The sequence below is a fragment of the Cydia pomonella genome, chromosome 1 (genome assembly GCF_033807575.1).
Source record: "Cydia pomonella isolate Wapato2018A chromosome 1, ilCydPomo1, whole genome shotgun sequence".
Classification (NCBI taxonomy): domain Eukaryota; kingdom Metazoa; phylum Arthropoda; class Insecta; order Lepidoptera; family Tortricidae; genus Cydia; species Cydia pomonella.
In genome coordinates, this window is record NC_084703.1 from 7,186,321 (window position 1) to 7,205,168 (window position 18,848).

The window sequence follows — 18,848 nt, forward strand, 5'->3', positions numbered from 1 at the left end:
TTGCCTGAGATAATTAAACATTTATTTGTTGTTAAAACAAGCTTTTCTTTCCTGCTTGGAGCCCTAATCCTAACATTTATCAAACGAATTACTACTAATTATTGGTAGTAATTTACTACCAATAATACCCGCCAGGCTAAACCAGCTGTAAATTTTAGTTCCATTGGTATACAACGAGAGCGCTATTAATATAAACAAACTTTAAAGGGATATTTTTTGTATGGAGTAATCGTTCTCTTCCCACTTAATATTATATTATATGGCTCTATAATGTTTTTCACATAGCTTGGGTTCTGTGGCAGCTGTCATATCAATAAAATTTGGCATTTTAAGGTTAGAAATTGTATTGAGATGACAACTGTCACAGAACCCAAGCTATGTGAAAAAGATTTTACAGTCAGTAAAACCTCTATTAAAGAATGATGACGTTTAAAATAACACTTTCAGAGTCTGTGCTATCAAAATCGCCGAGTTAGCTTGGTCAGACTATGTCACTTTAAATGATTTTGGTTCAAAGTTGTATATCCCTAAATGAATATTTTTTTATCTGTAAAATAAGTGTTGCGCATGTGTTGCTGTTGTGCTTATCTGCATTGAGCGTTTGAAGTTGTGCATGTTTTTGGTGTTTTCATTCGTTCAGTGTACAAGTGTATCTCTATACTCATACTTATAGTATATCTGACTATATGTATTCATAATATTCATTCATTCACTTCACCGGAGAGGCGACCCGTCTATCAAGGGAATTCTTTCACATTGATTTTACAAGTTGTTTTTTTATAAATGTATTTTTGTTAGTCAATGTGTTGAAGCAGCGGAATTCCACTTATTCGCAAACAATTGAGACAGTTAATGTGTAATAAACTAATATGCCATGTACCTATTAGACATCAATGGCCGTATTGCTGTTTTGTCGTGCTTCAATAATATGTGTTTTGTCGTGTCTGGACATTAGATTGTAATGTTTCAATTGAATAATGTGATCATGCATAACTATATTTGCCGAAAGTGGTTCCTGCTGCTGTTATTCGTGGTTTATCGAAAGCTGGACCCTGTTGAAGGTAAATGTTTTCGACGCTCTTAAGATAAAATTATATTCTATACAGTAGTAGGTATGTTTTTATAGATAGGCTATAAGCAGGCTAGGCTAACGAAATTATGGTCAATCACGGTCGACGCTGTAAGAAACAAGTTATGGGCTTCTTGTGGCATTCGCGTGCGTGGGTCTGCCATATGCATCTTTATATTTTGGTTGGTCGTCGTGTTCAGAAATAACCTTAAGTTCATGCATAAATTAAGTCTGACCAAACTATATTCTATATATGACCAATGTGTCCAGTTAAACTTTTAAATTTCATTTCGTATGTCCAACAAATGCTGTACCAACATACATGTTGTTTGTTTTGTAAATAAAAATGAAGTTGCAATTATTACTGTGATTCTATTTGCCAATTCAAAATTTTAATATGTAGTATTTCTCATTAGAAACATTAATATTATCACATTATGTTCAGTGTGTTATTGTATATACTTAGGACTACAATATATAATTACATAACATCACAATTATTGCCAAGTTTTGCAGTTGTGGGCATGCGTCACTAATATATGCTAGGAACAGGTTTGTAACATGTTTTACCAACAATACATGCATTTGCAAAATGTCTCATAAAATTTAAATTTAAGTATTATTTAGTTCTGAACACTAGTTATATTTATTATTTAGCTGTCACCTGAATACTTTATTATTTACTCAGCTTTTTCTAATACACCTCTCACAGTCTTCCTATTGCTCATATTCTAAATAATGGTAAAAAACTCTAGAAGAATGTTGATGAATGGCGCAGTAACATGTATGCTGGCACATATTAATGTGTGTAAATTCCATATTGGTTTCGTATAAAACTATTCTAACATTTCATAACATGAAGTGGTTTATTAATTGACTTGTTATATGTTACAATTTAGGAAATGAAATATGAGATGAAGATTTTTTGCTGACTATATTTTTTATTTGAGCCAGTTTTATGTGTATTTAAATTAATTTTGAGATATGTAAATGACAGTTTTATTGGCTATTTTATTAACCAATGTCCGGTTTTGTAACATTTTTTAATAAAATAGATTAGTTGGATAAATTTGACCAATTAATCTTTTATATAAAAACATAGGGATAATATTAATCAGGGGTACAGATCCCAGATTTTAGGTACAGACCTAATTACATTTTACATTCTGATGCAGAATATGGAATGAAGTTACAGTACCTATGCAAATATCTAGCTCAATTTAAAATCAGGAATCTGGACAAATTTAACTCACAAGATTTCATTATGGCTAAAGTTGAAACGGAATATACACTTGTAACAAAGCAAATGTGTTACTCTTTGAAGGCTGCAAAAATTATGTGACACACTTATGGCTCTGCAAATAATGTCATCAGATATTTGTTGGCGCCTTCTTTGTGTAACATATATTTGCAGGTGACTGTACAAGAGTTCTATGAGAAGTTACAGATTTGCTACTGAATTGATTATCTACAATACTTATTGTTGCCGGAACGCCCTTCACTAAGAAAATTGTGGGTGAATATGTCCTTTAAACATGATCGAGTTATCAAGATACATGTATTCAGATGAATGCGACCTTGCCAGTGCCAAGATATTCATGTATGCCTGCAGTGCAGACTTGATTGACATACTGACGAAAGCCGCAGCACATGCAACATGATACTATTTCAATATAGTGGAGATTTTAGGCCAGTGTAGACAGTACCTTGCAGCGTGGGTTGTATGTTTACTTTAGATTTAGTCATGGCAGTAGGTACATAACTGTTGTGATTAAAGCCCTCATTGTAACTTTTTAGAAAAAATAAAGAAAGACAATATGCAAACTTGAACTGAAATATAACAATGTCAGATGACATTTGGCTCTAAATTACAAGTTCAAGAAATGGGGAAGGCGGATATTTTTCATGAGGATACATTTTATTGCGATAAACAGACGATTATTACGTACATGAAAATATCCTACATGCTCCTGTCAAAACAAAACTTTTTATTTGAATGGCTTTGAAACTTTATCCAACAGTTGCTCGGCCTCAGATACAAAGTTTAATACTTATACAGAATTTAATTATGAAGTTTTATTAAACATTGGTTTATTAAATACATTTTTTTTAAGTTATAAATTTCATACAACAAGTTGGTCGAGTTGTCTCAAACTCTAGTGGCGCCACCTAGTAGCAAAGTTTGGCAGCCGCCTTCCCGATTTAAATATTTTAAATATTGGTTGTAGGATTAAGTAAATAATTCCTTACCCCTTTATTCCTAAAACTTTACAAGCCTGAATTACTTTATTTTTTTCCCCTTTTTAAAGATCTAATAAGAATCTAAAACAAAAACGTTAAACAAATTCTTTAGAAATTCTAATTTAACCTTATTTGGATTTGGTCAGGTTTAAAATGTTACTGCGACACAACGGGCCCCAGCTGCCAGAACGAGACTTGCGAGACCGACGGCTTCTGCTTCGCGTCCACCACGCTCAAGGACGGCGTCGAAAAATACGAATACCGGTGAGTTGCCACACGTACATTCAGTGCTCACCAACACTATGGTTGTGTTATTCCAAATTTATACTGGGTCTCAACTCAACTTAAAATCACTATTTGAATTTTATCTTGATCTCAAAGGTACTAATCTAATCAAAATTATTCACAAAGATAGAAACCATTGGCAATAAATATCAACACAAACCTGCAATTGATAGATGTGGCTTGTGCACTGTAACACGTGTTTAATGTAATGGTTGGCCTATAGCGAGGTGTCCAAAAGCTGTTTAAATGGCTTACCCCCGGACGACCCGCTACCATGCAGGAGTCCAAGTAATTATTGCTGTAAGACCGATCTCTGCAATTCCGATGAGATTTCCAAAGAGCGTATAGCGAGCCAACGCTCCGCCCCTCTCACGGGTAAGCTCCTCCAGGCCGTGTGACTTCTTGGAAAATGCCGATTTTGAGTTTGTTTTTGATGTACTATTAGAATCATAATTGCATCGTCATTTCCTATAAGTTTTGTGTTGAGATGCCAATTCTAACATCGCTTCCTGATTAGAATATGTACCTATCTACTAAGTATCCGGGCCGGCCCGTTAGTTTTGAATGATGTGCCGTCTTTAACAAAAACTATTTTCCGAGTGTGCCATGGTTTTCGCTTTAACCTACTAAACATGATTTCTGGCTTCCCCGCGACGCAGCTGTATGGACCGTAAAGCACTGATACCGCCGGAGCACCCCTTCGGTTGCTCCACGACGAAGGCTAAAAATGAGTCCGTGGTGATACAGTGTTGTGACAGTCGTGACATGTGCAATCGCGATATGCGTCCGCAGCTGCAGCCGAAGCCGCCAGGTAGGCAAGCGCCCGTGACGCTAACCGCACCGCTTGCCGGTACATAGACACTCCTAACCGTACTCTAGTGAACCGGGCGCCGCGGCTACGCGCGCGGCCTGCGCTGCGATCACGCACCGCTCCTCGACACCCAACTCAAACTAGAGTCACATTCACATTATAAACCCTCTCACATTGTCTTGGGGGATATCGGCTTGAACTAGTATAGCATAATCACTACACCTTATTAAACAAAGTCTGTCTGTGTGTCTGTATGTTCGCAATAAACTCAATAACTACTGAACGGATTTTCATGCGGTTTTCACCAATCAATGGAGTGATTCTTGACGAAAGTTTAGGTGTATAATTTGTTTGAGTAACCCGAGCAAAGCCGGGCGAGTAACTTAAAATTAAAGCAGGTATACCACGGAAGTACTCGTATTCCTGCATGTTGTCCTATCAGGTTCAATATCGGAACCGGCATCAATAAGTCGATCCCAATTTGGATGGGTCGGACGGAGCGCTTTTGCCATTTAGTAATTTAGTCCGTTCGTGCTATTTGTGGAATGCATGCAATATAAGTATTTTTGTCATCAATCTGACATAAGTCGCAAGCTGTAAAAAAACGTTCTATAATTAATCTAACGCACCGTGAGAGTGTCGTGCTGACATGTAACTCAGGCATATGAAGATTATATTTAATGAACAATTGGTACATGACATGAGGTGTCAACTTGTTTGCTAAGTTTTCGCAGCAACATCTTGAAGTGCGTGTCGTCTCACTCTTTTCACAGGAGCTTCTATTTTTATAAAAAGTCAACAGAGTCCTCGTCTCGGTACAATATTACAACCTCAATACATAATACCCTACAGGAATCGCGTTCAAACCTACTTTTACATAGGAGGTTAATATAAGGTGGATAGAAACGCATCTGATCTTATCCATACGCGGCAATTTGGCCCTTTAAGTAAGACTAGCTTGTTTTAAGGCTTAGGGCGCTCGTATAAGACAAGTCGTCACGTATGGCCAGTTGATTATGGGTCTACCTAATTCTAAAACGGAATCAGAGGTTGACTATAATCGCAGTTGGTGTGTCGATGAGCGCCGCGTCTCCGCAGCCCCGGTGCGAGTGTGCATGGCTAATAGAGTTGTTATTTTATTTTTATTTCTGTTCTAATTACACTAAATTTCTTCCTCTATAGACGACCGGCATTGATCACCCGTTAGACATGTTTCTAATGTTATTGATGTAAATAGATGTTGGGAGCAGGAATCGGTATTCCCGCCCGGGGACTGGCCTATATGGTGTCAGAAGGGCGATGTATTTTGCTGCTCTACGGACCTCTGTAACCGAAGCGACGAGCCAGGTAGGCCCTCATAGGTGCAAAAGGGCTCTTGTACTGTCTTGTCCATGTCCCTGAATGTTACATCATTGGGAACAAAAAACTATATGGAAGAAATTCAAATTCGCATGAAATGACGATGCTGAATGCTGAATCGTAATTAAAACCTAACTACAATTTGTATATATAAGCTTTGTACTTGTCGATCCAAATGAGTTTATGTACAAAAATTATCAGGGTTTTCTTACTATTCTATGAGAAGTTTTATATTTAAAGGATGTATATATATAACTAGGCATGAAGGGATGTCGACGCCGTCTCGAATGCGAAGGCGATTCCATAGGTATGTTTCGAACTACCATTATTGGGGCATAACGAACGTGATCATCGCCGGATTTCTTCTTTAGCATGTTTTTTTAAATACTAATCGCATGTCAATAACCTAAATTCTAAGTTTAACCTAAGGTTGTTTTACGATATTATTTTCTACTACCAAGACATGAATTTCATCGGTTTCATTAGATTTTCCATCATTGAGTCGGGAAGTTTCGTACCGTTAGCAAAAAAGTTCGTCGATCGCACTAATTACGCGGAAAATTTGGTCGTAATGAAAACTTTTTGTCTTCAACCAAATTTTCCCCGTAACTAGTACGAGTGTGAACCAGGGTATCTTTACTATGATACATATAAAAATACGTATCACTATTATCACTTTTCTAGACTGATTTACGTTTACCCTGCATTTTACTTTAGATGCCCGTTTATCTCACTAAATAGTTTTATGCCTCAGGAAAAGGTCAAAGAGATAATTCAGAACCGGTAACCGCTAGTAACTTTTAGTATATTGTTGAGGCCCCAAACTGCCGGGAGACAGTGGCGCAGGCCAGCTACTTCAGCGTAATGACGTCATCAAAAGGGGTGTACGCCTATAATAACTATAGAGTCTTGCAGGAGTATAATATAATACTTAAGTATCATGTATATGTATTCCTATAGATATATTGATCATGGTAATCGGTTACAAAATTATTGTGCATGATGTTCACAGTTGCTTTGTTTAGTCTGAGTGTGCTTTGCATTGTGGTGGGCATTTTGTGTGTAATAGTGAGTAATCTTATTTAAATGTAAAATTCTTCACGACGTGAAGTGCTTGGACGTATGTCAACAATAATTATACTTCTTTTCTAGTGCAGCAAAGGTATTTTTTTTTTTATCTTGTGCCTGAATTTTTTTCGATAAACATGACATAAATATGATTATACCTATAATGTTACTATTTGAGTCCATACCATACAGGTTTTTTAAAGTGTCGGCAACGCGCATGTAACACATCTGGAGTTGCAGGCGTCCATAGGCTGCGGTGACTGCTTACCATCAGGCGGGCCGTATGCTTGTTTGCCACCGTCGTGGTATTAAAAAAATACTAAAAAGTAGGTTACTAAATTTAGTTTGTCGCAACCGGATCGAGTTTTATAAGTTTTTTGGGCTATAAAGAACTAATTTATAAACTAATTGAATTAATTGTTATTGTTATTATAAAATTCGCTAAACTTAATTTTATTATTTTGTCGCTGTTGGTCAAATGAATGATTATCCCTCTGATAACATTCTACAGTATAATAAATAATGCAAATAAATTGATACTAAACTAATTAGCATTGTTTTTCATATTTTTTATTAAACAGATATCATTAACCGGTATCGTATAAAGTATAATGCTCCTAGGGTTATGATGCATGAAATGTTCGATGAGAGTGAGTACTCGAAGTAATTGCGGCGGAGACGGGGCCACTTATGGCGCGACAACTTTAGAACAACGACTTCCCCTCTGACTCACCTAGGTACACTCAGTTAGTTCTTACTCTTACCTGAGCCTCGATTATCCTAACCTCTATTATCCGAACCCTAAACTATATCCATTCATATCAAAAAAAAATTCGTGAGATATTTTAAAATATGTATATCACGGTTACACTCACTTGACTTTCTCTCAAACCTGACTTGCTTTCTTTTCTCAAGCCTGAGGAAGCACCCCCGATGGGTTCGAAATATGTCGCCAATAGCGACGAAATAGTCAAGTGAGTGTAACCAAGATATTTAAATATTTAATCCATACTTATCCGTTGTTTTTCAGGTGTTTTATAATTTAACGTTAATTTATACATATTTGTATGCAGGGATGCTAAGTTAATAGTTTTGCTGACTATACGTCAAATTTTTATATGCTCTGTTAATTATATTTATTTATATAATTGCGACTTATTTCTGCTTTTATTGATGATAACCTGGTTTTTAGTATGTGTGACCGCGTAATAAAATCATTTTTTTAAACCATCTAATTAACTTTCAACTGAATTGAGCATTTAACGTGGAACAACGTAATAACATTTTATTCTCCCAAAAGACACAACGCCGACCGCGGCGGCATGGCAAGTGGTGCCCTGGATTATTGGCCTAATGGTACTAGGCATTTGCGCCGCCATAAGCTTCTGGTGGGCCAAGAGGTCCCGAAAGATGCTCAAGAGAGGCCTGGGCTCCAGGCCGCTGTTCCCCGCCGAGGACTCGCTGTGTGAGCCGAGACATCCGATACTGGGGGGAACGGCTACTATCAGGGATATGATTGAGTTGACAACCTCTGGCTCTGGATCAGGTGAGTCAATTACCTATCCCGAGGTCTGCAATTTTTGGGGCATTTCAGAAATCGGGTACGTGACGCTACTTTTGAACACTACTGATAAAACTAAGAAGCCGATATTTGGAATGATAACGTTTGATAAAGTTAAAACTATAAATTAAATGGTATAAAATACACATTTCTGGTTAGTATGGTAGCTGACATACGCGTCACGTCCCTGACGAAGTGGACTTTTTTGTAAATACTCCCTTGTAAATTAAAACACCTGCGTGTAGCTCTAAAATCAGGAGCCAGCGAAGTGAGCATAACAGTTTCCAATGCCTCTAAGACAATGCCGACTCACAGTTCGGAAACTAGTCGTCTAATCAAGTCTAGTAATGTCTTAAGGTGGGACAAGATTTTTGCTCCTCCTATCCTGAATTACCACAAGTAGGAAAAATAAATTAAAACCGAAATCTTTGTGTGCCTCATATCTTTGGTCAGTTTGAGATATAGGTACGCGTAATACTGATGGAATTCGGTTTCCCAGGTTTGCCACTACTGGTCCAACGTTCCATCGCCCGCCAGATCCAACTGGTAGACATCATCGGCAAGGGCCGCTTCGGCGAGGTGTGGCGCGGCCGGTGGCGGGGTGAGAACGTGGCCGTGAAGATATTCTCGTCGCGCGAGGAATGCTCCTGGTTCCGCGAGGCCGAGATATACCAGACTGTCATGTTGCGCCATGAGAACATACTCGGGTTCATCGCAGCTGATAATAAAGGTAAGGTCACCTGTTGATTTAACATTCCGCTGCCTGGAAGCACGGTTGGCAATAACAGCTTGTGAATTTTTTGTCAAATACTTGTTTTAAAGACTGTTGGCAGGGGCATGAAACAAACTAGATAAGATGTAGTTGCTGTTTCGAGAAATCCGAATATAACTTTAATCTTTGAACAATTTGAGATTACAATATTATCATTTCATCATGTATACATTGTTGTAGTGTTTTAGCACTAAAAGTATGCTACGTTTGTTCCCAATTATTCCATTCCCTCTTTGGTTTTAACACGGAAGTATCTTCAGTGATATTTCAATATGTTAATAAGTATTGCAGTTTAGGTTGTAAATTTTCCTTAAATGCAAATGATATTTTATAATATATATAATAACGATTTTAAATAAATTCTTCACAATTCACCAATTAAATTGCCAAGTGAAACAATAATTATTCCACATAAAGAAATGGGAATCACATGACTTTATTTGTCCAGACAACGGCACATGGACACAGCTATGGCTGATCACCGACTACCACGAGAACGGGTCGCTGTTCGACTTCCTCACCGCGCGTACCATCGACTCGGCTACGCTCGTCAAGATGGCGCTCAGCGTCGCCACTGGCCTGGCGCATCTGCACATGGACATCGTCGGCACTAAAGGTGAGAGTACTCTCTATTTCATTCAATGATGGCGCCATCGACTCGGCCGCGTTTGTTAACATGGCGCTCAGTGTCGCCACCGGCCTGGCGCATCTGCACATGGACATCCTCGGCACTAAAGGTGAGAGTACTCACTATTCCACTCAATAACGGCGCCATTGACTCGGCCGTGCTCGTCAAGATGGCGGTCAGTGTCGCCACCGGTCTGGCGAATTTGCACATCGACATCATCGGCACTAAAGGTGACAATACTTTCTGGTCGAATCCCTAACGGTGCGCACTATTGACTCGACCGGCTTATTTCATTGATAATGAGCCCATGCAGTTTGCAGCTTGCTATGCAGATAGGAACAGAAATTGAAATAATATTGTTAACACAACGCACAGCTGTTACTATTATTTTTAAAATCCGTTATTATTGCACAGGCAAGCCAGCGATCGCCCACCGTGATCTCAAATCGAAGAACATTCTAGTGAAGAGCAACCTCACCTGCGTGATCGGTGACCTCGGGTTGGCGGTGCGGCACAACGTGTCCAGCGATTCTGTGGACGTGCCGTCGACTAATCGCGTCGGCACCAAGCGATACATGGCGCCGGAGGTGAGGCATATGAACAGAACAGCAACACAACTTATGATTAGTGGATCTTATCTCGTTGGAGTAGGAGCTACTAATGGTATTTAGTGTCGGTAGGAACTCGAGTCTTTTGAGTCTAAAGAAAAACTCGACTCATTTTTACGAGGCTAGAGCTTTAAAAACTTCTAAGGCTTTTAAGTCCCGAGTCGATACCTTTATTGAGTTTTTTTTTAAACTCAAGCACATTAAAACTCGAGCCCCTGAGTAAGGACTCGTCAACGACTTAATAGGTTTTATCTAAATAACAGTAAAGAAAATAGGCGTTGTTGTATGATTTGTGTATCTTACACGTCAATTTTAGCTATCAGAGATAAGACTTAATTTTGTACTAAAGACTCGGCTTCTAATAAGGACTCGAGCTTCGACTTAATTATTAGAGTCTGAAAATCTCAGTAGACTCTTAAAGCTGAGGACTCAAAGGACTCTAGTCTTAACCAACACCAATGGTCAGTTAACTGTGTTGATGATGGTTGAGGGAGTCCATTGTACTTTTCGAGCGTAACACAGTGTAATAAGTGTGTACGTACAGCTCTTTTGGGGCAATCAAACTACATTATTACAATATGAACTAAGATGTTACTTGTCGATAAGTAATCTCGTTTTGTTTTGTAAGTTCTTACTATGGCCATGTTAGTAAGTAGAGTCGGGCTAAGCTAACTCTGCGTGGCATTTGCAATGGCAAAGTGTGTCAATGCCATATTTCTATGAAAATACGACGTTTATAATGACACCACCTCACTTTGTTCTATTCAAGTCAGTGGAAAAATATATTAGGCTAGTAATATACGTATAATATATACAATTTTATCAGTTGCGACAGCGGCACAACATTTAAAATGGCATTATGTAAGGGCATATATTTTTGTCAGAACTTAATAAAAGCCTGTGACTTCTGAAACTACATCAGGAAAATTTTGCGGCCATACTTGACCTTCTAAAGGACTTTATATTCGCATAATTCAAATTGGTTTGTTTACGTACAAAAATATCCAGTCCTATCATTGCGCACGTTGTGTACCTGATAATGTCCCCCGCGTTACCTATCAAAGTGCTTATCACGTTAATGAGATGACTGATTAGATATAGATACCCCACCCACATGATTGCATCACAGATTTACTTTCTAGACGGATCATAAAATACCAAGCGGCCCTCACACAATTGCGTTCTTATAAGAATTATATTTATCGCGTCGAATGATGATTGCTATGACAGTTCATTTGTATATGGAGTAGCTTTCGCCTAAAACATTTGTAGACATGTGTTGAAATGTAGCACTTACATAATTTAGAAATGTAATATTTAAGAGGCCTTATTCCTACAGACGAGCGTATTTTGTAAAATGCTTCCTTTTTCATTCAAGATTACGACGTAACTATTAGTATTTATTCAAAAACTGATAACGTACTTAAATAATCGTTTCCTAAACTAGGGGCTCCAACAGTTCAAATTTTCATTTTCTCTTTTAAACCTCTTTTTTAATGAGGTTTTTTGGGAGTCTTTTCCAAATTTTGCAGTGAGATGTGGCGTTTCGGTTCTCAATTTTGCTATAAACAAGAATCATTTGGTACATGAATGACTACAATTTGATTCAACATATCTCGTACGAGGGGCTGGAATGATTAACAATCGAAGATTCATTTGAAAAAACTGATAAAATACCTTCCGAGTTTTCTTCATTTTTTTGGCGAAAACAGGGTTTTATTATATTTTATTTCCGCAAATTGTACGCATATTTTGCTTTAAAAATAATATTATAGCAAACTGTAACTTTATGTTAACCTATAAAAAAAAAATCGTAACTATGGGACCTACATTGCGGTAAATTTATATTTTTTTAAAACACGTATAAATCACGCAGCAGCGACGCCCCGCTCTCAGTCCGCGCGGAGCGCGCTTAGAGGACGGACCTGTGCTCGATTGTCAGGCATTCGTTGCGATCGTAATCAGCTACGGAGTTCCGAGAAGTGCTATATACTGCGATTAGAAAATCTTAATAAAAGTTCATTTTTTACAGTATGCCTAACAGACTTGCTTATTGATGGATTTTCAGTGTTACTTTTTTTTTAATACTAAGTCGGTGGCAAACAAGCATACGGCCCGCATATGTACGCCTGCAACTCCAGAGGAGTTACATGCGCGTTGCCGACCCTAACCCCCTCCCGCCCCTCGTTGAGCTCTGGCAACCTTACTCACCGGCAGGAACACAACACTATGAGTAAGGTCTAGTGTTATTTGGCTGCGATTTTCTGAAAAACGCATTTTCACTTGAAATTACGTTAGGGTTTGCATTATTATTTTTGACCCGGATGAAGTCCAAGTTCTCATGATGGAGTCAGGAGTTGGTCACCAGAACTCCTAATCTACTAATTATAATCCCATCGTGTTTGGGCTCAAAAGATTTGCCCTGACGAACACCATCGATCTAGATGAGGTCCAGGGTCTCATGATGGAGTCAGGAGTTGGTCACTAGAACTCCTAATCTACTCATTATAATTCCATCGTGTTTGGGCTCAACAGAGTTGCCCTGACGAGCACCTTCAATCTAGATGAGGTCCAGGGTCTCATGATGGAGTCAGGAGCTGGTCACCAGAACTCCTAATCTACTCATCATAACTCCATCGTGTTTGGGTTCAATAGAGTTGCCCTGACGAGCACCATCAATCTAGATGAGGTCCAGGGTCTCATGATGGACTCAGTAGTTGGTCACCAGAACTCCTAATCTATTCATCATAACTCCATCGTGTTTGGGCTCAATAGATTTGCCCTGATGAACACCATCGATCTAGATGAGGCCCAGGGTCTCATGATGGAGTCAGGAGTTGGTCACCAGAACTCCTAAACTACTCATCATAACCTCATCGTGTTTGGGTTCAATAGAGTTGCCCTGACGAGCACCATCAATCTAGATGAGGTCCAGGGTCTCATGATGGAGTCAGGAGCTGGTCACCAGAACTCCTAATCTACTCATCATAACTCCATCGTGTTTGGGCTCAATAGATTTGCCCTGATGAACACCATCGATCTAGATGAGGCCCAGGGTCTCATGATGGAGTCAGGAGTTGGTCACCAGAACTCCTAAACTACTCATCATAACCTCATCGTGTTCGGGCTCAATAGATTTGCCCTGACGAGCATCATCAATCTAGATAAAGTCCAGGGTCTCATGATGGAGTCAGGAGTTGGTCACTAGAACTCCTAATCTACTCATTATAATTCCAACGTGTTTGGGCTCAAAAGATTTGCCCTGATGAGCACCATCGATCTAGATAAAGTCCAGGGTCTCATGATGGAGTCAGGAGTTGGTCACTAGAACTCCTAATCTACTCATTATAATTCCAACGTGTTTGGGCTCAAAAGATTTGCCCTGACGAGCACCATCGATCTAGATGAGGTCCAGGGTCTCATGATGGAGTCAGGAGTTGGTCACCAGAACTCCTAATCTACTCATCATAACTCCATCGTGTTTGGGCTCAATAGAGTTGCCCTGACGAGCACCATCAATCTAGATCAGGTCCAGGGTCTCATGATGGACTCTGGAGTTGATCACCAGAACTCCTAGTCTATTCATCATAACTCCATCGTGTTTGGGCTCAAAAGATTTGCCCTGACGAGTACCATCGATCTAGATTAAGTCGAGGGTCTCATGATGGACTCAGTAGTTGGTCACCAGAACTCCTAATCTATTCATCATAATGGTAATTTGATGGTGCTTGTCGGAGTAAATCTATTGAGCCCAAACACGATGGAGTTATGATAAATAGATTACGAGTTCTGGTGACCAACTCCTGACTCCATCATGAGACCCTGGACTTCATCTAGATCGATGGTACTCGTCAGGGCAAATCTTTTGAGCCCAAACACGATGGAATTATAATGAGTAGATTAGGAGTTCTAGTGACCAACTCCTGACTCCATCATGAGACCCTGAACATCATCTAGATTGATGGTGCTCGTGAGGGCAAATCTATTGAGCCCAAACACGATGGAGTTATGATGAGTAGATTAGGAATTATGGTGACCAACTCCTGACTCCATCATGAGACCCTGGACTTCATCTAGATCGATGGTACTCGTCAGGGCAAATCTTTTGAGCCCAAACACGATGGAATTATAATGAGTAGATTAGGAGTTCTAGTGACCAACTCCTGACTCCATCATGAGACCCTGAATATCATCTAGATTGATGGTGCTCGTGAGGGCAAATCTATTGAGCCCAAACACGATGGAGTTATGATGAGTAGATTAGGAATTATGGTGACCAACTCCTGACTCCATCATGAGACCCTGGACTTCATCTAGATCGATGGTACTCGTCAGGGCAAATCTTTTGAGCCCAAACACGACGGAATTATAATGAGTAGATTAGGAGTTCTGGTGACCAACTCCTGACTCCATCATGAGACCCTGGACTTCATTTAGATCGATGGTACTCGTCAGGGCAAATCTATTGAGCTCATATACGATGGAATTATAATGAGTAGATTCGGAGTTCTAGTGACCTACTCCTGGCTCCATCATAAGACCCTGGACTTCATCTAGATTGATGGTGCTCATCAGGGTAAATCTATTGAGCCCAAACTCGATGGAGTTATGATGAGTAAATTAGGAGTTCTGGGGAGTTCTGGTGACCAACTCCTGACTCCGTCATGAGACCCTGGACCTCATCTAGATCGATGGTGTTCGTCAGGGCAAATCTTTTGAGCCCAAGCACGATGGAATTATAATGAGTAGATTAGGAGTTCTGGTGACCAACTCCTGACTCCATCATAAGAACCTGGATGGACTTCATTCGGGTCAAAAATAATAATACAAACCCTAACGTGATTTCAAATAACACTGAAACTCTATAGCACTAATGTGCGCAAACGATTGGCATCTTGACTAGGCAGCATGGGTGCGTAGTCACCATGCCAATCGATACGACAACGAAACACTATCTGTCTCTCTCTCGTACTAATATGCACAAACGATTGGCATCTTGGCTGGGCAGCATGGGTGCGTAGCCAACATGCCAAACGTTTACGATACGACAAGGAAACACTATCTGTCTCTCTATCGCACTAATATGCGCAATCGATTGGCTTCTTGGCTAGGTATCATGGGTGCGTAGCCAACATGCCAATCGTTTACGATACGACAACGAAACACTACTCTCTCTCTATCGTACTAATATACGCAAACGATTGGTATTTTGGCTAGGCACTAAGCAAGTGTGTGGCCAACATGCCAATCGTTTACGATACGACAACGAAACACTATCTGTCTCTCTATCGCACTAATATACTTTATTTATACCTGCAGTCATTTACTAACTTCTTCATTTTCCATTGGTGTGAAAGAGACAGAATAAAGAGCAAGGGTTATAGTACACTCTGTAGTCTGTACACTTAGTAGTAGTGTACTTAAAAAAAAAACTACTGTGCATATACAATAAAATAAAGAGTGCCCATATGATATCATATGACACTAAAATTAATGTTGCTTGAAATTATATTGAAAACTATCAAGATTATTCTAGTCTGCATTGAAACGCGCGTCGCGTTGCCGGCGCTCGCGTACCGAGCGCCAACGCCATCTATCGAGCGTTATTTCGTGAAATCGGAGAACGCTCCAAGGATTAAGGGCTCTTAAGTAAGAAAAATTGCGATAGTAACGCAATTTCTTCAGTTATTTATTAAATTAAGTCCAACCAGAAGCGACTTGTATTAGTGAGAGGTATAATTATGGTAGTTAAACCGCTCATATCAGTTAATGTCCACGATTACGATGTGTTCTCGGGTAAATTACACATATCAACAAGAAATAGTTCTTAACGTAAACGTGAGTTATTGTATAGGTATACAACTTATCTTAAGGTCTTTACAAACCGCCTGTGAAGTCAGCGCAACTACTTTTAGGTGCGCTGACTTCATATCAGAAAGTAGATTAAATTAACCCGTTGAGCGCTAATCACGACACGTCGTTTTGCCTCTACGAAGTATTTCCTCTACATACGGGGAAACCTATGTTATCGGCTACGACGTAGCACTTCACCGTAGCTCAGTGGTGAAGGTGTTAACTTAACAACATTCTCGTAATACAAAACGTCGCATGCAGCCTTTTAAGTTTTTAACCCCCTTCGTTAAGTGGTAGACCTGTTGTGTGAAAATGGTGTAGGATACAAGTCATCGTGTGTTACAGCATAGGATTTAACAAATAAAAGCCCGCCTACGTGTTGGTCCGGACCAAGCTCACTCTTTCCAAGGAATTGAGCTGAATTAACGCAATAAGTAATCGACAGCCCACCTGTTTTCCGGCCAGCGTCCCCGCACTAAATCTACTACCTCTAAAAGCTCACTCTTCATGACAAAATGTGGCTATGTCCACCATTAATGCCAATTTTATATTAAAATATAACATTTTGCCATGTTCAAGTCGACGCATAGTTAGCTTAGACGGACTCCAGGGTGTCTTCCCAAACACCTCATAATGCGGTGTCTGTGGGAGGTAGTCTATATATTTCACATATTCTATTAGCCCGTGTTTCGTATCTCTCTGATAACATAGAATTCTCTGTCGGGGTGAATGTCAACAGGAGCTTATAACTAAAATGCATTAAGTAGTTTAGAACTTTTATTGAAATATCGACGGTGTGATTATGTATTTAAGGTGCGTTAAAGATTGACGCTCTAAATGTAAGCAGAAGTAGCGTTGGTACGAGTCTCTTACCTACCAAAACCACTTGTCAAATTAAGTACCATATAATCAAAATAATCCATGTCGAAGAATGATGAACTGACAAGAATGTACCGTCGACTGATTTTGACTTTATTTTTGACGTTCTAGCACATTTTAGCAAAAATTTAAGTTATAAATAATGCCATATGTTTTTTTCTGTAAGTGGGCCTCAAGGGCTCTTTCACAAGTATACAATATTTGCAGTGAATCGTGAAAAATAAATAGCCACATATATAAACACCTACGTAAACATGAACAGCTCGATCTACACCACAAACGAGTTAATTCCGCATAGCATTATTTCCATTCGCATTTTCCCCATTTTATATTATAACCAATCGTTTATTTTTGTAGTTCTATGTTTAAATACTGGTCGCTTTTTTCCCCATAATAATATTCTAACGGTAGTCACGCTCAATTTATATGTAGGTAGGTTAAATTCGTTAGGTAGCTTCAGATGCCCGAAGGGCAAACCGCCCAGAAATAGGAGCCTATAGTTAAGTTGTGAAAGTAATGTTTTGGAAAAGAAACGATTGGAATAAAAATCTATCAGAGAAAATAACGCCTGCTAGCCCATGCGAATGTGGAGGTACATGAACGGAAAGAAAACTGTAGTGGGAAAAATACGAATGGTAATAATGCTACGCGGAACTAACACATTTGGGGAACTGATCTGTACAATCTAATAATCTTAAAATAAATAATTACCGCAAAATAACAGATATGTATAGTCTCTATGGTTAGGTTCTCTCAAGTCTCTAAGTGTCAAAGAAATACAAATGAAATGTATATGAAATACTTGTAACTGGTGCTGTTTTTAAAATCCCATAGGTTTTTTTTAGATCTAGAAACGTAGTACAGTAACACAAAAGAAAACAATAAGAGGGTTGACGCTCTGAGAGTAAAATCTAATTCGTGGTACCCTCGTGAGGCTCACGATCCTACTGTAATAGTATTTATTAAGTTTGAAGAAATTTAAATCATTTTCAATCGGAATAGAGTTGTAACTATTTTGCTTCCTTCATTTTTTTAAACAAAGCAAAATCAAGTCTGTTTACTGGCAAATTTTGGATTATATCATCATACAGTCAAGTGTAAAAATATGGGTGTACACATCTTACTCAAAAATATGTCCCATAGCATCTTATTCCAGTGTAATAAGAGCGTAGTACCATATTTATGAGACGATTATTTCGATAAATATTTTTGCACTTGACTGTACTCTAAATCATAGGCTCATCATAAGCTAAATTAGAAGGTCTACTCAGTTTTGCTCTTACGCAAAAAAAAATAGTCTTATTTATTACACGGTTTAGGAATTTGTCCTATACCTAGTAAAAATTGAATCTCTAGGACCTACAAAATGGCCTCACAGAGTATAGCTCAGGGCTCCTACCGGGAAAATCGAAGCTCGTCAATTGCGGGCATTTTTCTCTGTCACTCTAAATACGTCTTAGTAAGAGTAAAAGAGAAAGATCCCCGCAATTTGCGAAGTTCGGTTTTCGCGGTAAGCCCCCAGAGTTCAAAATCCAAAGAGTTCACAAATACCAGCTTTCATTATCGATAAATTGATACGGCTTTCACTTGTTCTACGTATTCTGCAAGATATACAAAATATCGATTATTTGTTAGCCACATTACGTATCACAATTAAGATAAAGTCAGCATAGTGAAAAAACAAATAACACTCGTCAGACGAAATTCAATCTTA

The 18,848-nt window shown here is 39.0% G+C and overlaps 1 protein-coding gene across 2 annotated transcripts in view; it reads left to right on the top strand.

The window, feature by feature from the left end:
* The first annotated feature begins 462 nt into the window (after positions 1 to 462).
* The window catches only part of LOC133525087 (TGF-beta receptor type-1), a 28,308-nt gene continuing 9,922 nt past the window's right edge, over positions 463 to 18,848 (top strand). Inside the window, exons 1-7 of one of the 2 annotated variants that reach the window (XM_061861436.1) lie at positions 463 to 1,061; positions 3,457 to 3,574; positions 5,644 to 5,753; positions 8,134 to 8,379; positions 8,894 to 9,124; positions 9,615 to 9,782; positions 10,209 to 10,381. In XM_061861436.1, coding sequence (XP_061717420.1) covers positions 962 to 1,061; positions 3,457 to 3,574; positions 5,644 to 5,753; positions 8,134 to 8,379; positions 8,894 to 9,124; positions 9,615 to 9,782; positions 10,209 to 10,381 — 1,146 coding nt within the window. In that variant the 5' untranslated portion in view covers positions 463 to 961. Of the gene's footprint in view, positions 1,062 to 3,456; positions 3,575 to 4,254; positions 4,407 to 5,643; positions 5,754 to 8,133; positions 8,380 to 8,893; positions 9,125 to 9,614; positions 9,783 to 10,208; positions 10,382 to 18,848 lie in introns of both variants that reach the window. The other variant, XM_061861369.1, reaches the window with a different exon arrangement.